General features: G+C 39.9%; 1 protein-coding gene across 1 annotated transcript in view; it reads left to right on the top strand.

Annotated features, from left to right (window-relative positions):
• The window catches only part of LOC122358587 (Fc receptor-like protein 5), a 51,348-nt gene extending 33,790 nt beyond the window's left edge, over positions 1 to 17,558 (top strand). The window contains exons 3-14 of the mRNA XM_043258474.1: positions 11,095 to 11,361; positions 11,526 to 11,798; positions 14,694 to 14,960; positions 15,118 to 15,390; positions 15,464 to 15,595; positions 15,681 to 15,842; positions 15,921 to 16,202; positions 16,374 to 16,613; positions 16,703 to 16,813; positions 17,103 to 17,180; positions 17,294 to 17,338; positions 17,431 to 17,558. Coding sequence (XP_043114409.1) covers positions 11,095 to 11,361; positions 11,526 to 11,798; positions 14,694 to 14,960; positions 15,118 to 15,390; positions 15,464 to 15,595; positions 15,681 to 15,842; positions 15,921 to 16,202; positions 16,374 to 16,613; positions 16,703 to 16,813; positions 17,103 to 17,180; positions 17,294 to 17,338; positions 17,431 to 17,558 — 2,258 coding nt within the window. The remainder of the gene's footprint in view (positions 1 to 11,094; positions 11,362 to 11,525; positions 11,799 to 14,693; positions 14,961 to 15,117; positions 15,391 to 15,463; positions 15,596 to 15,680; positions 15,843 to 15,920; positions 16,203 to 16,373; positions 16,614 to 16,702; positions 16,814 to 17,102; positions 17,181 to 17,293; positions 17,339 to 17,430) is intronic.
• Positions 17,559 to 19,049: the final 1,491 nt, after the last annotated feature.

The following is a 19,049-nucleotide window of genomic DNA, read 5'->3' as shown; positions in this document are numbered from 1 at the left end:
TGGTTTAGATGATTTAACAAGTCTTCTTCTCCTATAGTAGAGAAAGAGTGTAATTTTACCTCAGGGGATCTAAAGCTCACTATCTGATGTGAAACTGTAGTTGACGGCTGCATAGTTACAATTTTATCTCTGATGGTACCAATCTTAGAAGTAAAGAAATTCATGAACTCATTGCAGCTATACTCTTGGAGAATATTAGCACCTGTTGATGCTTTATTTTTTGTTAATTTAGTTACTGTACTGAATAAATACCGGGGGTTGTGTTTGTTTTCTTCTAAAAGGGATGAAAAATAATCAGATCTTCCAATTTTTAATGCTTTTCTGTATGACAGGATACTCTCCCGCCAGGCAATACGAAATACTTCTAATTTAGTTTTTCTCCACCTGCGCTCCATTTTCCGGGCTTCTCTCTTTTGGATGCGTGTGTTGTCATTATACCATGGAGTCAGATTGTTTTCTTTTATCTTTTTTTAAGTGCAAAGGAGCAACTGTATCTAAAGTGCTAGAAAAAAGAGAGTGCATAGTTTCTGTTATATCATCAAGTTTTTGCGTCGTATTGGATGAACTAAGGAATTGAGATTAGTCAGGAAGGTTATTTAGAAAGCTTTCTTTTGTGGTGGAAGTGATGGTTCTACCATACTTGTAATAAGGTGCAGAGTTTACAGGTTTAACTATACAGAGTTCACACAAGACTAGATAGTGGTCTGAAATGTCATCACATTGCTGCAGGACCTCAACCATTTTAACATCCATTCCATGTGACAGTATTAGATCTAGAGTATGATTTTGACAATGAGTAGGTCCAGAGACGTGTTGTCTAACCCCAACGGAGTTCAGAATGTCTAAGAAAGCTGATCCTAATGCAATCATCAAGTACATCATCAAGTACTATATTACTATATTACTATAATTATAATTATAAGGCTATAATACTGAAAAATTATTTTTGTGAAGATAATTTACCTTAAATTCATTCATTAATGGACATGACATGTACCCTAAATTGTAGAGCCTTGTCTCAATTAAACTGTGTCTTGTTATAGAGTTCTGAACAGACATTTAAAAGTTGATTTAAGTATTTAAAATAAAAATAAAAGCTATGTAAAGATGAGTTTTTATAACACTGTGTGTCCCATCAGGTAAATAAAAGTTGTACACACACTCGTGGAATTCATTCTCACACTTGGCCCAAACACAAGAAATAGAGCATATGAAAAGTCAAGTGTGAGCATTTAAAGAAGTGAGTGTGAAAGAGGAAGTACTACAGAAAAAGAGTTTGAAGTGAAGCTTGCATCTATTTTTCAGATCAGTTTTTTTCTTGCTTCATGCAGAATGACATAAATTTGTAACCTTACAGTGTTCGTTTAGTTGCTTTAGACCAGGGGTCTTCAACTAAAATGGCTTAAATGGCTAAAATGTCTAAAAGATGTCTCAAATCTATGAATATTTTTCTTGTGCTTCACTGTTGTTTTAACTCTAAACACATATTCATCTCTTCACATCATCACAGTGTGACCACAACCAGCAGTTCTCAGCATCTTCACTTAGTGTGAAACTTCTGTACAAACCTGTCAGAACCACAGTGTGAGAAAAAAAAACCCCACTGATGTAGTTTACTGACCGCGTTTGTCTGCTCTCTGCTCCGTGTCGTTTGTATTCAGTCTTCTGATCACAGCTCTTTCTCTGCAGCGGTCATATGATGAGCAGAGACACTCTCACATCAGTAGGTAAGATGAATTAAAGAACAATGAATATAAGAAGTGACATAACTGGGGGAAAACATGCACACACACCCTAACAGCAATCCTGACTCAAAACACTGTCACATCTCACTACTGAACCAAAGTGTCATTTCAGACCAAGTAACTTCAGCTCTCATGAGTTTAAAAAAACTATAAAAATTGCTTATGAACTTGATACACAGACATCAAAGAACCAGCACACGATTCTCAACAAAGGTGACAAACAAAATGATTCATGCCGCAGTGCATGCTGGGTAACTTGGTAGTAAAAACTCCCATCATGCACTGCAGTATGAATAATTATTATTATTGTGTAAATTCAATTTTAACACACTAATGTGTCATAACTCATGATTTGTGTTGTAGATGTACTCAGTGTTGAAAGGGTTAATGGGTTAAATGAGATAGTTAGTCAACTAATTATCTCATTTAACCCATTAACCCTGTAAAATGAACACCTGCTGTTATTGAGAATTACAGGGGATCAGATATTGATGTTTTATTGGTTAAAATTGGCCACCATCATGGAGAACAGTGTTTGCTCCTTTTATTAATTCTGTAATTCTGTCAAAGTCAGAAATATTCACTGTTTTAAAAAAATCTTTAAAAATGGGTTTAGGCTAGGGGTTCTTTAAGAAAGATGTGCACATGGAAAGTTTTATCTGCATGGTCTAAGAGGGCGCACACGGTAATTCATTTTCAAGTCATTTTGTGTTTAATGTTGTTTATATTAGTTTGTGAAGAACGTATGTTATTGGATTCAGATTTTGTCAATGGATATTTGAAGGAGAGACTGTGAATTATTTATGTTTTATTTCTTGTAGTTTTCACTGTGTCTGCTAAAAGAGAGAGAGAGCAGAGAAACAAATAAACAACAAAAGACATCAGTATGAAGCGTGGCTATCTTTTCATTAGACCCGTGCAGCTACAAATTCAAATAAAGCAATTATAATGTTGTTTCACAGCAAGCTGTTCACATGCAGCTGAGACAAACAGAGCTTAACTTCATAGACAGCTTCTTAATGGCTGGGAAGAAGTGAAGCAGATCTATACTGAGGTAGTCATCAAGCTTGACCAGACTTTGCAGTTGTTTAGAGAGTGGTTCGGAGAAGAACTCTTCATCAGATGATTCTCTTTGCTCTTTTCAAGATTTTCAGGTGTGTCAAGGCTGTAGTAGGAACACAAATACTTTAATCTATATTTTCAAATACCCACATTTATTTGGATAAATAATTGGATAATGTTCATTTGAACTTAACAGTCTCTATTACGTCAGGTTTATCAGTACAGAAGGTCTTAAGCTTGGGTAAGAGGACTGCAGCAGCAGTCTGACATTAACACCCGCCAACCTGCCAAACGTGGGTGGATTTCAGTTGTGGCGGGAAACACAGTCACTCCCACTAGCCACTCTGACGGGTTGAACTTTATATACAGTAATAGAACTCAACATTAATGCTAAATAAAGAAGGTGCAAGTGATAGAAGACAATTTCACTTAATTTGATTAAAACATCTAACTTCATTTATGATGAAAATGGATCTGATTTTATTACATTCAGTGCATGTAAGCTAAGACATTGTGAACTAGCAACTAGGTAACGCCAAGTTTTAGAAAACATAAGTTTGTCTATCTCTAATACTTTTAAATGCTTTTACACTTCCAACATTTTTGCTACATTAGCCCACGCCTATATATGATTACATGACGCCATTGTTCAGCCTAATTTATTCCTGACTTAACGACAAGCTCATCATCAGCCTCACGTCTGCCTTGTTCTAGTAAGGACTCTAGCTGCTGCTTTTTGGACCAGCTGAAGTTTGTTTATCAAGTGTGAAGAACAACCACCCAATACTACTTTTTGAGACTGTTTTTCTCATAAAAGTGTGTTTCAATGGCACAATTTTCTGTTTCTATTTGGTGTTCTATTATTTATTCAATCATCATTTGAAGCAACTCAACCCTTTTAACATTCATCAGACAAGGAGACTGGTTCACAACAGTGGATCTACAAGATGCCTACTTCCATATCCCACTTCACAAGGATCACAAGATACCTCATGTTTTACTTTCAGGTCAACACTTGTACAATGTTCTCCCCTTCGGTCAGTCATTGGCTCCCCGTACCTTCATCAAATGTATGGGTGTGGGACTTCTTTTTGTTGCCAAGGCCTACATATAGCCAGGTTGACTAGCTGTGTCATAAGGAGTGCCGAAGACCTAAGGTCTCTCCAGAAAGAGTTGAGGCATGTCCAGCTATGCAATAGAGGTCAACGCCCTATAAGGGCTATATAAGCTGATGTTTTTCTCTCTGTGTTAAGCTGCATTCTGAATAAACCAGATTTGATTTCACTCGTGTGGTTTGTTCCGACTGCTGCTTCCAGGCGCCTGAATTTGTTCTGTACTGCTGATGAACGGACACAGGGGGACGCATACACTGAAGAAGAGAAGTTCTTACACTAATATTAATAATTGCTTGATCAAAGGGACTGTTCCATCCATTCATCCATCCATCAATCCATTCACTACTGCTTATCCGGGGTCGGGTCGTGGTGGTTTTAACAGTTTAAGCAGCGACGCTCAGACTTCCCTCTCCCCAGACACTTCCTCCACTCAAAGTTTACTACAGTATTACTTTTACACTTAAGTGGGCCAATTCAATCCACTTTCAATTTTCGGTACACATTTGTGTATTTGTTTCCTTTTTAAATAAAGAAAAAATCCAGCCGATGCTGTAAAAAAAATTCTTGCAGTGTCAATAAACACAAAAGAGCCGTTTACTTTAATGAATAAGATTTAGGCTTTTGGTATTATTTGCGACATAATGCTGTTTTTATAGACATGCTGGTAATTTTTAGACATGCTTTCAGTTAGTATTCTAATAATAATAATAATAATTTGATCAAGTTTCAAGTCAACAATTCCTGAATGTGCAGGGGGTTTTTAGAACTCAAACACAAAGTTATGGTTATTGATACACTGTGGTTTTGACAGGCGTGTACAAATGTTACCAACACAATGTGTTCACACGCTGAGGACTGAGACTTGTGGTGACATTGTGAAGATGTGAAGCATTAAGCAAAAATTCACAAATTATTACAGGAACTTTTACAAGTGTTTCTGATTTAGAAACAAACATCAAAAATCAACAATAATGGTGATAAACAAATGTTGCAGTGCATTCTTGGTGCCACCAATTAAAATTCATTCATAGCTCCCATGATGCACTGTGGCACGAATAAATTATTAGCGGAAATATCTGTTTGTCACTGTGGTTGAGATTCTCACGCTGCTTTCTGGTGTCTGTGTGCACCTTTTTTTTTTATTCCCATAAATTTGAATTATGAATGTATATCTGCTGCATTTAAATTTCAACTTTTGCTTTTTATTTTTATTTTTTGAATGAAAGTGTATACAACTACTTGAACACCATCATTATTTAGACACACACAAATTAAGCTTTAATCCTTTATAAATTCTCAGCTAAATACTCAGATGTACTCTAATGCTGTACTCAGACCCAACACGGAACACATCTATGACACAAATTATGATTTATGACACATTAGTTAACACACTGCCTGTATTAAGAAAAATAGCACACTTCTGTCTTAACATTTACTTAACATAAAATGTGTTGTTCTTAACTAGACAGACTGGCGTGTTAAGTTTGAACACAAGTTGTCTTGTTTTTATCAGTTTTTTTAACACACTAATGTGTCGTAAATAACATAGTTTGTGTCAGAGATGTGCTATTCTTAAATATTCACTACTTAATATCAACCTGAGTTAAGAATAACACACTGATTGTGTTAAAATGAACACAAAATGTTTTGTCCTGAACCTGACACACAGGTTGTGTTCAGATACATTGTTTTTTGAGTTGTTTTTAACACTTCTCTTTTAAGAGTGCTGTTAGTGTCCAGATAAAAATACTATTAAGCTTTTAAAATCTCCTGGATGTGCAGTTTTACCCACAGCACATGAATTCACACATCCTTATTTTTATACTTTCTGTGATTCTGACTGAGGTGTACAAATGTTGCACACTAAGTGAAGTTGCTGAGATCTAGAGAGATCTGTTAGTTTTTAATGTTCTGTTGGGACTGAAAGGTGATCATGGTTATCAGTGTTTACTTTAGTTGGACTCTTGACCCTTGACCTTTTGTAATATTTAAACTCCAGTATTATTTAGACACTCAGAGACATGAATGGTGACAATCAACAAAATGCTTCATGCTGCAGTGCATGCTGGGTAACACCACAGTAAAAACTCCTGTCATACACTGTTGAGGATCATATGATAAGTGTTTATCAAATTCAGTTCTTTACTAGATCTTCATGCTGGTGGCATCATTTTAACCAATTAAACAGCACTATCTGATCTCAATAACATCAGATATTCATCAGTAATGCACAATCATAATTTAATTAGTCCCTTAATTATCTCATTAACTCTTTAACCCTTTAAACAGTACACAGTACCTAGGATGTAATCGGAGGCTGTATTCATACCCAACACTTTTTGGTAATATGGAACAAACCTTTCTGCCCTCTTCAGACCTTTGTAACAAAATATTCTGCTACAATATCTCAGCCTTTTGTATGTTTTCTTAAAATCTCCTTGCTGTGTGTTTTCTTCACCCCGTTGGAGAATGCAGGCACGTTCCTGAAGGAAAACACCGGCAAGTGATCTCATTTTTACCCCAACATTTTTTTTGTTCTCGCCTCCAGTTTTCCAGTTGGCGCAGTGCTCCTTCCCAGTCATGGAGAAACTGTTGAGGACGCTTAACAAGGTCAGCATTCGCCAGCACTAGATCGTCAAACACCTGGCTACTCGACAGGGCGAGGTCGCGCAGGAGCTCGCTGCCCTCCAGATTGCTGGTGCACTTGCTGAGTGTGCCCGCAACCTGAGGGGGGCAGGGCATACCCTGTGCTTGGTAGGCCAGGGTAATGGCGTCCACTATCCAGTGAGCCATCCTCTGCTTGGAGACGGCACTCCCCTTATGCCGGCCTCCGTGACAAACAAGAGCTGGACTGAGGTCCTGAAGCTTTGTGTCCGGTCAACGTAGCATCTTAGTGCTCAGACGGGACATGCAACATTAGGGCTGGGTCTGCCTCCTCCAGGGGCAGCGCTTGAAGGTTAACCACCTGGTCTCTGAAGGGGGTAGTGGGAACCTTGGGCACGTAGCCGGGCCGTGGCCTCCTGGGAATCCGCGAGCCCAAACTGTAGGCATGAATCGTCGACCGAAAAAGCCTGCAGGTCCCCTACCCTCTTGATGGAGACTGTTGGGGGCCATGGAGGATTCAACCTCAGGAACCTGGTAATCAGGCCATGCTTACCCACAGACCTCCCATCTATGGCGTAATGATTTGCAGCTATTGCAGCCACGTAGACTTTAAGGGTGGAGGGAGACAGCCTTCGCTCCAACCCTTGCTGCAAGAAGATACGACTGATAGGGCAATTCCGGGGGTCTTCACCCTGAGAAGAACACCACTCAACGAACAGGCTCTACTTCAAGGCATAGGCCTGTCTCGTGGACGGTGCTCTAGCCGAAGAAATAGTGTCAACTACCCCTTGAGGTAGGTCACCTAGAGCCTCCGCATCCCATCCAGGGACCAGACATGGAGTTTCCAGAGGTCTGGACGCGGGTGCCAAGGGGTGCCCCGTCTCTGAGTCAGAAGATCCTTCCTCAGAGGAATCGGCCAAGGAGGGGCTGTCGCGAGGAGCACAAGTTCTGGGAACCAAGTCTTCACCAGTAGGGTGCTACTAGCAAGACCTGCTCCTTGTCCTCCTGACCTCACTGAGGAAATAATATACTTGCAAAGGCCCCGCGGCCAGCTGTGTGCCAGTGGGCAATGGGAAGTCTCTGGAGAGGCAAACAGGTCTACCTGAGCGGCACGGAAACGTTCCCAAATCAGCTGAACCGCCCGGGGATGGAGTCTCCATTCTCCGGGTAGTGCAGCTCGCGACAGCTCGTCGGCTGCCTGGTTGCACACTCCTGGAATGTGAATGGCGTGAAGCGACCTCAGAACTTCTGACTCCATAGGAGGAGAATGTGGTGGGCTAGTTGCGACATAGGACGGGAGCGTAGACCACCTTGTTGGATGGTGTACGCAACAGTCAGTATGTTGTCCGTGTGGACTAGTACATGCTGGCCTCGAAGGCGGTTCTTGAGACTGCCTAGGGCGAGATGTACTGCCAGCAACTTTAGGCAGTTGATGTGCTATTGCGGTTGAGGGCCTGTCCAAACCCCTGACACTGCATGCCCGTTGTACGTGGCCCCCCAGCCGGTGGTGGATGCATCCGTGAAACCACAGCATACCTGGAGACCTGCTCTAGGGGCACTCCGGCCCGAAGGTCTGACCAAGGGGTGAAGGTTTGGTGGCAGGCCGGTGTTATTTGAACCTGGTGAGTGCCACTTTGCCACGCCCACCTCGGGACTTGATCGTGTAGCCAATGTTGAAGCGGTCTCATATGGAGTAGTCCCCAGCTGCGTCACTGCGGCCGCGGCTGCCATATGCCCCAGGAGCCTCTGAAAATATTTCAGTGGGACCGCCGTCCTGCTCTTGAACATATTCAAGCAGTTCAACACCGAATTGGCACGCTCCTCTGTGAGGCGTGCCATCTGATCGATCGAATCCAGCTCCATCCCAAGAAAAGAGATCCTCTGCGTTGGACAGAGTTTGCTCTTCTCCTGGTTGACCCAAAACCCCAACTGGCTGAGGTGCTAGCACCAGATCCCTGTGTTCGCACAACTGAGCCCGGGACTGAGCTAGAATGAGCCAGTCATCCAGTTGGTTGAGAATGCGAACGCCTTGCTCTCTAAGTGGAGCAAGGGCAGCCTCCACGACTTCCATGAAGACACGTGGCGACAGGGAGAGCCCGAAGGGTAGGACTTGTACTGATATGCTCGACCTTCGAACGCGAACCTGTGGTGCGGAAGAATCGACACGAAGTATGTGTCCTTCAGGTCGATCGTTGCAACCAATCCTGGGGACGGACGCACTGAATGGGCGTTTCTGTGTCAACATCCTGAACGGGAGTGCTCGATTCAGGACTCGCAGATCCAAGATCGGTCGTAACCCACCGCCTTTCTTGGGCACTATGAAGTATGGGCTGTAAGCCCCGACCTCATATCGGCTGGAGGAACCGACTTTATTGTGCCTTCACTAGAAGGACAGCAATCTCTGCACGCAAGACAGGGGCACCTGCATCGTTCACTGACGTATAGCGGATCCCACTGAACTTGGGACGCCGGGCGAACAATCATATAGCCGAGTCGAAGGGTTCGCAGGAGCCACCGGGATAGCCTGGGAAGATTCAACCAGGCATCCAGAGACCCGGCTCGGGCGTCTCGTGGCCGGTCCGAAGCGGGGTCTGAGTGTGTGCAACTTTTACCTGCATCCCCGCAGAAGTGAGGTGGGTAGGCCGTTGGTTCGTCCTCCCAGTCTTTCCACTGCTGCATATTAGCCCAAGAAGAGAGTGCAAGTGTGGTGCGGAACTGACCCGCTCAACTCCTCGCTCTCCCTGGGGACCCAGAGACATAGGAAACTGCCCTTGTCGAGGTTTTAGGTAGCACTGACCATGAGGTCAGCGGCAAGATTCTCCACCCAGCAGAGTAGCTCCCTCCATCGCCGGATCTGAGGACCTCTTGCACCTGCACTTTCCTGCAGGTTTGGCAGGAACCTGGACAGGCTGGGTGGAGGCACCCTCGGCGACAAGCTGGCTGAGGCGGGCCGTCGGCGGCTGGTTGGAGGCAGCAGCTGCACGCCGAGGCAGGATGTTTCTTTTTTCCTAGTCACTTCAGTCTGCTTCTGGGCAGCGGAGAACTGCTGGGCAAAGTTCTCCACTGTGTCGCCGAAGAGGCCGGTCTGGGACATGGGGGCATTCAAGGAACGTGTCTTGTCTACCTCGCGCATGTCGACCAGACACAGCCACAGATGGCGTTTCTGGACCACCGTAGTGACCATCGCACAACCCAGAGACCACGTTGTGACCGTTGTCGCTCGTGGCGCAAGGTCCATCACGATACAGAGTTCTTTCAGAACTTCCGGGTCATGACCACCCCTGTGCAGATCCCTCAGTGCCTTGGCTTGATGAACCTGCAACAACGCCAAAGCGTTTGCTGCAGACGCAGCTTGTCCACAGGCCGCACAAGGCACTGCCGTTCAGAGCCGACGAGTACCTGCAGGCCCGGGAGGGGAGCACAGGATCACCGCACTAAGCGGAAACGGCATTGGGACACAGCTGCATCCCAACTGACCGCTCCACTGGGGGGACAATCACCGTATACCCCCTGACTGTGCCGCTGTCAAGGGTGGTGAAGGAGGAGGAGCCACTGGGCAGTTTCTGGCAGTGAAAGGTGCCTTCCACATCCCAGTAAGCTCCTCATGCACTTCCGGGAAGAAAGGTACCAGGGTGGGGCCCTGAGAACCAGCACGAGCCACCCTTAAATACCAATCATCCAGCCTCGAGGGCCTGGGAAGCAGTGGAGGTTTCCACTTGATCCCGATCACCTCGGCGGCCTGGGCAAGCATAGCCACCATATCTAGATCTGTATCCAGTACATTCAACGCCTGGTAGACGCAGAGCAAACCGGATCTTCACTTCCAGAAATGTCTGGCTCACCTTCCGATGCAGCGATTGACTTCTGATCATCAGGGGGAGCCCAAGAGGGTACAGCTGATACCCCACACGAGGGTCCAGACTGCCCCTTTTGCAGCTCCACTGGTTGCAGAGTTTAAGCTTTGTGTCACAACCCGAAATGGAGCTCACATGTCTGCAGCCAGGATGAGAACCAAGTCAAGCAAACACAAGCTCCGCCCCTTTTTTTCAAGGTGACAGAGCCCGCCCATCACTCCGAGATGACCATTTCCCCGCAAGGAAATGATTCATCCACAACCGCCACCTCAGCGTGCCAAGCCCAGGCACACAAGGCAACGATTGTGACCATCACTTAACACCAGGTAACAACCGCATCCAGAAACACACAGGTGTACGTCGTCTGAAGCAAGACCAACGCTATCTTCCAAGACGCGTCGAGTTTGCCAGACATAACGTCGTCTTTAAAAAGACGCACCCGCGAATGCTCTTTTAGTGCTGAGGCAACAGGGGATGGCAATCCACTCGACGCAGGAAAACGACCTCCGCTGAAACGCTCTCTTTTCTGAGACCAGTTCAGATCATCACCGTCTCCAAAACATCCACATCTGCCTTTGCTCACACTGTTTTTTCTTCTGTCCAGCCCCATTTTACACACCTCAGATTTACTCACAAATACTAAGATCTTCACTAAGATCTTCTGCTGGAAAACTTTAATAACTCATAATCCCACTAACTTTATATTGACAGATCTTCCTAAACTGACTCTGACAGCTGATCCTCAGAGTCCAGTGTTCACCGGAGACTCAGTTACTCTGAGATGTGAGGGGATTCAGTCACAGAATGGATGGGAGTTTCTCTGGAGAAAAGACTCAAACCCTGAATCTACTGAAGATCAAACTAAAACAATCAAACCTGAGAAAGTCTCTGATGGAGGAAAGTACAGCTGCAGAGCACGAAGAAGAGGAGGAAGATATTACACAGATTACAGTAAACCTGTAACAGTAACAGTATACGGCAAGTATTTTTACATAATTTGCATATAATTTAATGAGACACTCAGTAAGTGCAAGAGAACAACATTTCAGTATTATATGAATTAGTTTTACAATCAAGTAACTGTGTTCATAAAACAAAAACTATTCATTATTTTCATTGTGATTTGTTGTCATTGTATACAGAAAGACCAAAACCCAGAGTGAACATTAAACCTGATCAACATGTGTTCAGAGGAGAAACAGTCACTCTCAGATGTGACATATATGATAAAGGAGTCACTAGCTGGAGATACAGCTGGTATAAAGATAATTCAAGAAGAGTTTTCAGTGATGGACAGGAACACACATTCAGTTCTGTTACTGAGTCTGACTCAGGTGAATACTCCTGTGAAGGATCAGAGATCAGAGGATCACGCCGGTCACACACGAGTGATAAAGTTACTCTGAAAGTATCAGGTGAGATTCATCTCTTCATACAGATATATAACATGCTATTAATGAGTAATTTGAGTAAATTTACTTACTTTAAAACAAAATAAAATTTAAGGGTCAGAAAGTAAAAGTCCTATGTTTATCCCATGAACTCATGAACCACATCAGAATTTTTTCTCTACTGAAGCTGAGGGGGCTAGAAGATAGAGGTCCTAAGAAAATTATCTATAATCATGACATCAAATTTATTTCATTACTTCATTACTAATTTAAGACATTACATTTAAAGGGCCCATGGTGTGAAAATATAACTTCATGAGGTTTTTTAATTAATATGAGTTCTCGTAGTCTGCCTGTGGTCCCCCAGTGACTAGAAATGGTGATAGGTGTAAAACACTCTCTATATTCTTTGAGAAAATCAAAGCTCAGACGACAAATCTGGAGTCTTTATGTCATCATACGGGGAAAGGTTACCTCCTCTTTCTCTGCTTTGCTCACCGAGAGAATTTAACAGATAAAACCAGATCATCTGAACTGTGCACTTTGAGGATGAACGATCTGACAGGATTGTTACTATGAGGTGAATCAGATCTCACTAACTCACTAGACATGATGAGGTTCATGAATAGTAATTAGACAGGCCAAAATCAACCTGTTTTTGACAGAGCTATATAACATATACATAATTGATCACCATAACTATTTACTGATGTTACTTTTACGGTATCTCTAAATGAGTTAGAGAGACATTTTATTTCGTGCTCATTAAATATATATAGTCACATCTGATGTAACATTAAAAATTTAAGTTTAATTTACTGCAATTACAAAATTAAATAAAAACTATAACCTGTCAATTAGAAAATACATTTCTGTTATTCCAGAAAATTAAACTTTAACACAAATTTGATTTAAAAATTGAATTAAAAATTTACTAATTGCAGAAAATGAAACCTAAAGTATAATGAAGTGAGATGTAGTGAGATAACACATATTTGGAATTTTTGTTTTGCATGAATCCCATCCAAGTGCAAAAAAATACTGGTTCAGTAAAAAAAAAAAAATATGGCTTAATGGTTTCTTTACATTGCAGTGGTGCTATATAACACCTTTGCAACCCCAGAGAACCACTGAAGAATCATAAAGGTGCTCCACCGGTTCTTTACACATTATCTGTGCTATACAGCACATGAACCTCTCCAAAGAACCGCTGAAGATCCTTCTGTGTTTTTTAGAGTGTATGCTTTAACACTGAGCAGATTTAGAGCTGGGTGATAGACTGTTGATAAAGAATCCACTTTTTGAGATTTAGCTGTTTTCTATAATATATATATTTATTTGTATTTATATTTATGCATACATTTACTCCTATGGATAAACAACTATGATGATAATACACTGCAGTTCAGTGAGACATTCACCAGACCTGCAAGACTTTTTAGATACTAATGGAACCTGCTTCAGGAGAATAAAATCATCTAGATGTTTCAAATCATTTCTTCAGAAACTGGAAGATGGTGTTGACATATCATGCTTGTGACAGAAATATTAGCTGAAATATTCATTTTAAAGCATATTAATGATTGAACCCTTCTCTGTTTTAGATCTAGTTAGAGGACAATAAGAGTCATAGATTTCATATAATAATGAGAAAATGAAATGGGATAATACAATAGAAAATATTAGTATTTTATAGAATATAGAAGAAAATCAATATATCAGCTTACATATTTTATTAAAATGTAAACACTGAGTTCTCAATGAAAATATTTTATCAGCACTTTATACAAAATGTTTGTGACGCACTGAGCAACGAAACTCGACTCTAGTTGTGCTTTAAAACGTAAAATCTGACGCTTGTGTTCAGAAATGATCATCATTTGCATATAAAGATTCAACTTTGTGCTGATCCCCCGATCCTCAAGAGAAAACAAGGCTTTCACACAGCAGAAATAAACAGATTATTATAAACACACGATTCTGATAGGATGTGGTTTCTATGTGATTTTCTTGAGATTTGGATATTTTCATAATGAAATAATAATGAAAGTTACATGTGAGAGAAATTTATACAGCGACAATTTTAACAACAACAAATGACCAAATTCCACATGTGACCTCAAAAGGAGATTAGTACAAACACTGGATTGTGGTTTAAAGTGAGCTTTGAGTAAAAGTGTATTAATCTCATAAACTGTCTCATGTAGCATGATGCAGCTCCAGAACAGGTTCAGTTCTTCTTCAGTATCTAGTTTGTCATAAAACTTCACAGAAGGTCACAAGGAAATGTTTGGTTGTATTTATTTAGAAATGCTTTTGATAATAGTTGGGTCAATGTTTACTGGGATTGATGTGACTTGATGAATGTTTGATTATCAGAATAAAGGCTGATAATGGCTGAATAAAAACAGAAGAATTATAATAAGAATAATAATGATCATTATTTCTCATACCTGCATTTCTTTATTTCAACACATTTACAGGTAAATTCTAGTAATTTAAAATTTGTTTTGTTGATGTAGTGAGAGTATTTTTGAGCTTGATGATAAATATATAATAATTTAATGTTGAGATCACATCACAGCTCTAAAAGTTGTACTTGGTAAGAAATTCAAATTTAAAAAAAAACTTTGATAATTACTTTGAATAATTTGTACTTAACTACAAGTGAAAAAGCATCTGGAAAAATATTTTAATTTAAGTTACTTTCCCATCACTCCACTAGCTCTCTTTTCTGAGACCAGTTCAGATCATCACCGTCTCCAAAACATCCACATCTGCCTTTGCTCACACTGTTTTTTCTTCTGTCCAGCCCCATTTTACACACCTCAGATTTACTCACAAATACTAAGATCTTCACTAAGATCTTCTGCTGGAAAACTTTAATAACTCATAATCCCACTAACTTTATATTGACAGATCTTCCTAAACTGACTCTGACAGCTGATCCTCAGAGTCCAGTGTTCACCGGAGACTCAGTTACTCTGAGATGTGAGGGGATTCAGTCACAGAATGGATGGGAGTTTCTCTGGAGAAAAGACTCAAACCCTGAATCTACTGAAGATCAAACTAAAACAATCAAACCTGAGAAAGTCTCTGATGGAGGAAAGTACAGCTGCAGAGCACGAAGAAGAGGAGGAAGATATTACACAGTTTACAGTAAACCTGTAACAGTAACAGTATACGGCAAGTATTTTTAACAAAAAACTGAGAGACACTCACTTAGTGAAATAACAGAATAACATTTCAGTCTGCTCTGATTTATCATCTATCTTACAGTTAACTGTGTTCATAAAAAAAAAACTATTCCTTATTTTAATTGTTATTTGTTGTCATTGTACAGAAAGACCAAAACCCAGAGTGAACATTAAACCTGATCAACATGTGTTCAGAGGAGAAACAGTCACTCTCAGATGTGACATATATGATGAAGGAGTCACTAGCTGGAGATACAGCTGGTATAAAGATAATTCAAGAAGAGTTTTCAGTGATGGACAGGAACACACATTCAGTTCTGTTACTGAGTCTGTCTCAGGTGAATACTCCTGTGAAGGATCAGAGATCAGAGGATCACGCCGGTCACACACGAGTGATAAAGTTACTCTGAAAGTATCAGGTGAGATTCATCTCTTCATAAACACACAAACACATGTTTAACATGTTATTAATGAGAGATTTCTCTATTTCAGATCCCAAATCAGTTTTAAGTGTTTCTCCACAGAAGTGGTTGACTGAAGGAGATCCAGTGACTCTGATCTGTGAGGTTCACAACTTCTCTACAGGCTGGACGTTCAGCTGGTTCACTTTAACTCAATCACCAGGTAAGTTATGATGTGCTTCATGTGGAAACATCTGAATGAGAGATTCAGTCCAGAATATCATTTAATATATTGTCTGGTTTTACAGGTGGTTATCATCTGCTCTCAGACAGCAGCAGAGGAGCAGGAGGAAGATACAGGATCAGTTCTGCTGCTGTAGATCACACAGGAGTTTATGTGTGCAGAGCAGAGAGAGAGAAATCATCTTATAAAACACAGTACAGCAACACTCAGCTGCTGTGGGTCACCGGTGAGGTCAAACACAACTTAAACTACTGCTTCATACTGAATAAAGAGAGTTTGTATAAAGCTGTAACTGTGTTCTCAGGTGTTTCTGCTCCAGTCTCTCTGAGGGTCAGTCCCAGCAGAACTCAACACTTCAGATCTGACTCTCTCTCTCTGAGCTGTGAAGACCAGAGTAACTCTAATGTATGGAGAGTGAGAAGATACACAGACCTCTGGGGGCTGAAGGATTGTTCATCAATACCTCGAGGATCACACACAGGATCTACATGTACAATCAGTTACGTCTATACATCACTCACTGGAGTGTACTGGTGTGAGTCTGAATCTGGAGAGAAACATCATCCTGTTAATATCACTGTACACTGTGAGTCTGTGTTTCTGTTTTATTCATTTAACTGGTGTGTTTACAATTATTGCATGAAGCAGGATGATTAGACAAGTGCATTAATCATCAGTGGACAAAAACAAAACAATAAATAAATAAATAAATAAATAACAATTATACAGTCAGTGTATGTCTGCTGTGTTTCTGTAGCTGAAGTGATTCTGGAGAGTCCTGTTCATCCTGTGACTGAAGGAGATAGTCTGACTCTACACTGTTTATATCGATACACTCCATCAAACCTCAGAGCTGATTTCTATAAAGATGGATCACTCATCCAGAATCAAACTACAGAGATGATCATCTCTCCTGTCTCAAAGTCACACGAGGGTTTCTACTCCTGCAAACACCCAGAGAGAGGAGAGTCACCCAAGAGCTGGATCTCAGTCAGACGTGAGATATAAGAAATATAAACTATTGAAATATTTCTGGACACTTTACAGCACTAATCTAAATGTTAAACTTTATCTCTGCTTCTACAGGCTCAGTATCTGAGGATCTCAAACCCATGATAATTGGAGTAACAGCAGGACTGACTGCAGTCTTCATCGTTGTCTTCTTGGTTCTGCTCTGGTGCTACAGAAACAACAAAGGTCTTTTTAATTTTATATCATACATTTACAGACGCTGACTCTGTTCCTAATCAGCTGGTTAAGACTGTTTTCTGCTCTTAACTGGTCTCCCAAACCTGGTAAAGATGTTTTTTAGACTGAGTTTAGAAGGTTTCTAGGCAGTTTTCAACTGCATTCTTCAAAATAAAGGATCCAGAAGGTGGTTATCACAGCAGTGTCTGCTATAAAGAGCTTTTTGTTAATTGAAAATTTTCCATTGACATTTAATCCCGGGTCCATTGATGCCAATAAAGAAGTTTTATTTGAACAGGTGTTAAATCTCCTTCTAATGTGAATCAAACATCAGACCAGAACCAGAGTGACGCCGGATACAAGACACTGCTGACTGGTCAGTCTTCACCCATTAACCATCAATAGATCTTTACAATCTGAGATTGAAGACATTTTAATGAACAAAAATATTCATAAAAACACTTCATTTGTTTAATTTATGTCTTACAGGAACTGCTCATGTGTATGACTCTGTTGATGTTCTTGTTAATAATGGTAAGAACAGTCTAGTTTTTATGGAAATCATCTTTTTTTATATCACTGTGATATATTCAAAGCAAATCAAGTTTTATTTTTTCTTATTGTAGACCGTGTTAGTGCACCTGCTGAACTCACATATGCTGAGATTGAACTGAAATCTAAAACAAAGCAGAAGAAAAAGAAAGAAAATAAAGGTGAACAAAAACTATGCTCTTATGATCATAACAGTAGCTAAAATCACTACAATTTAAGTAACAATTAAGGTATGTTAGTATGAATAACAATAACATATCTTAGCTATAGAGCTTTTATAAAAATATTGCTATTTCATATAACTTTTGGACATAGAGTAGGCACTGATAATATACTGATGTCATCTTTTAGAGAATAAAAAGCGGAGAGTTCTGAATGTTTTTACTCTAAACTCAAACTGAAAACAGATCAAGGTAAGTCAAACTAAAATACAATTCTACAAACTGCATCTATAAAAGAATAAAATCAAACTAAAAATCAAAAAGGTGTATTTTGAACTCATCTGTATATTTTCAGGTGCTGGATCAAATGATGTGACGTATGCTCAGGTTAAATAGAAATGACAAGAATCCCGGGATACTGATTTCTGTTGAGAAGAGCTGACCAGGATCTTCAATGCTGTGTAATAACCTTTATTGAGCACCTGATGTCAGTAGATTTATCAGAACTTAATATTAGAGATTCAAACCCTCGTGTGAGTCAAAAAGAAGAAAAGAAAGAAAGAAATATGATTTGGGAATGATGATTAGTGAAAACCCTGAAATATTAAGGAAATTTTATATTGTGAAAACCAGGTCTGGTAAAGTTAAAGTTAGCTGTAAATGTATATGTAGAAAAGTATTTTTACATTTTATTTGGAAAAAAAAATAAAAAAATATTGTATAGAAAACTTTAGCTCTTTGCATATGCTGTGTTTTAAATTCTAAAAATATTTATCAAGAAATAAAAATAATCTGGAGAAAAATAAAATTAATTAAATATATATATATTAGTAAAGCAATGTCTTATAATAGTTATTTGCCTCATGTTAACTGTTTTGTACAGAAAGTTCAGTAAGAATTTTAAAATGTTTATATTTATTATTATTATTTTGAGGGGAAATAATGCTTTTGTTAAACATGGAAGCATTATTTTGATCATAAGGGTCATTTGTAATATTTCAAATAAATATTGAATCCTATAAACAAAATAAACAAAAGAATCCTAAAAGTATCAATTTCCACAGAAATATGAAGCAGCACAACTGTTTTTCTCAGTGATAATAAAAAGAAAGATTTCAGAAATATTATCATAATATTCAACATATTATAATTTTTTACCTGATAGATCGTGTGACACTGAACGCTAAAACTTCAGGTTTGATCACAAAAATTACATTTATAAAATATATTTAGATATAAATCTGTTGTTTTACAATAGTATTATTTTATTGTATATTTGGTAAAAAGATAAAGGAAGAAAGATAAAGGAAATTATGAACATATAAGGAATACTTTTGGACAGAAAAACACTTCTTGTCAAGTATCAAAAGTGTAGAGCAAACTCATTCACCCACGACTCAGAGTAGAGCACACACCAATGACCGACTGAACCCTTCTAACATGTAGAAGGATGTATAGATCATACATACTACAGAACACTAGGGGGAGATAAAAAGAAAATCACGTCTAGGAGGAGGGAAAAAGATCAGACA

Source organism: Puntigrus tetrazona, chromosome 15, assembly GCF_018831695.1.
Source record: "Puntigrus tetrazona isolate hp1 chromosome 15, ASM1883169v1, whole genome shotgun sequence".
Classification (NCBI taxonomy): Eukaryota; Metazoa; Chordata; class Actinopteri; order Cypriniformes; family Cyprinidae; genus Puntigrus; species Puntigrus tetrazona.
The sequence above is the reverse complement of the archived record's forward strand: the minus strand, read 5'-3'. Positions and strand labels throughout refer to the sequence as shown.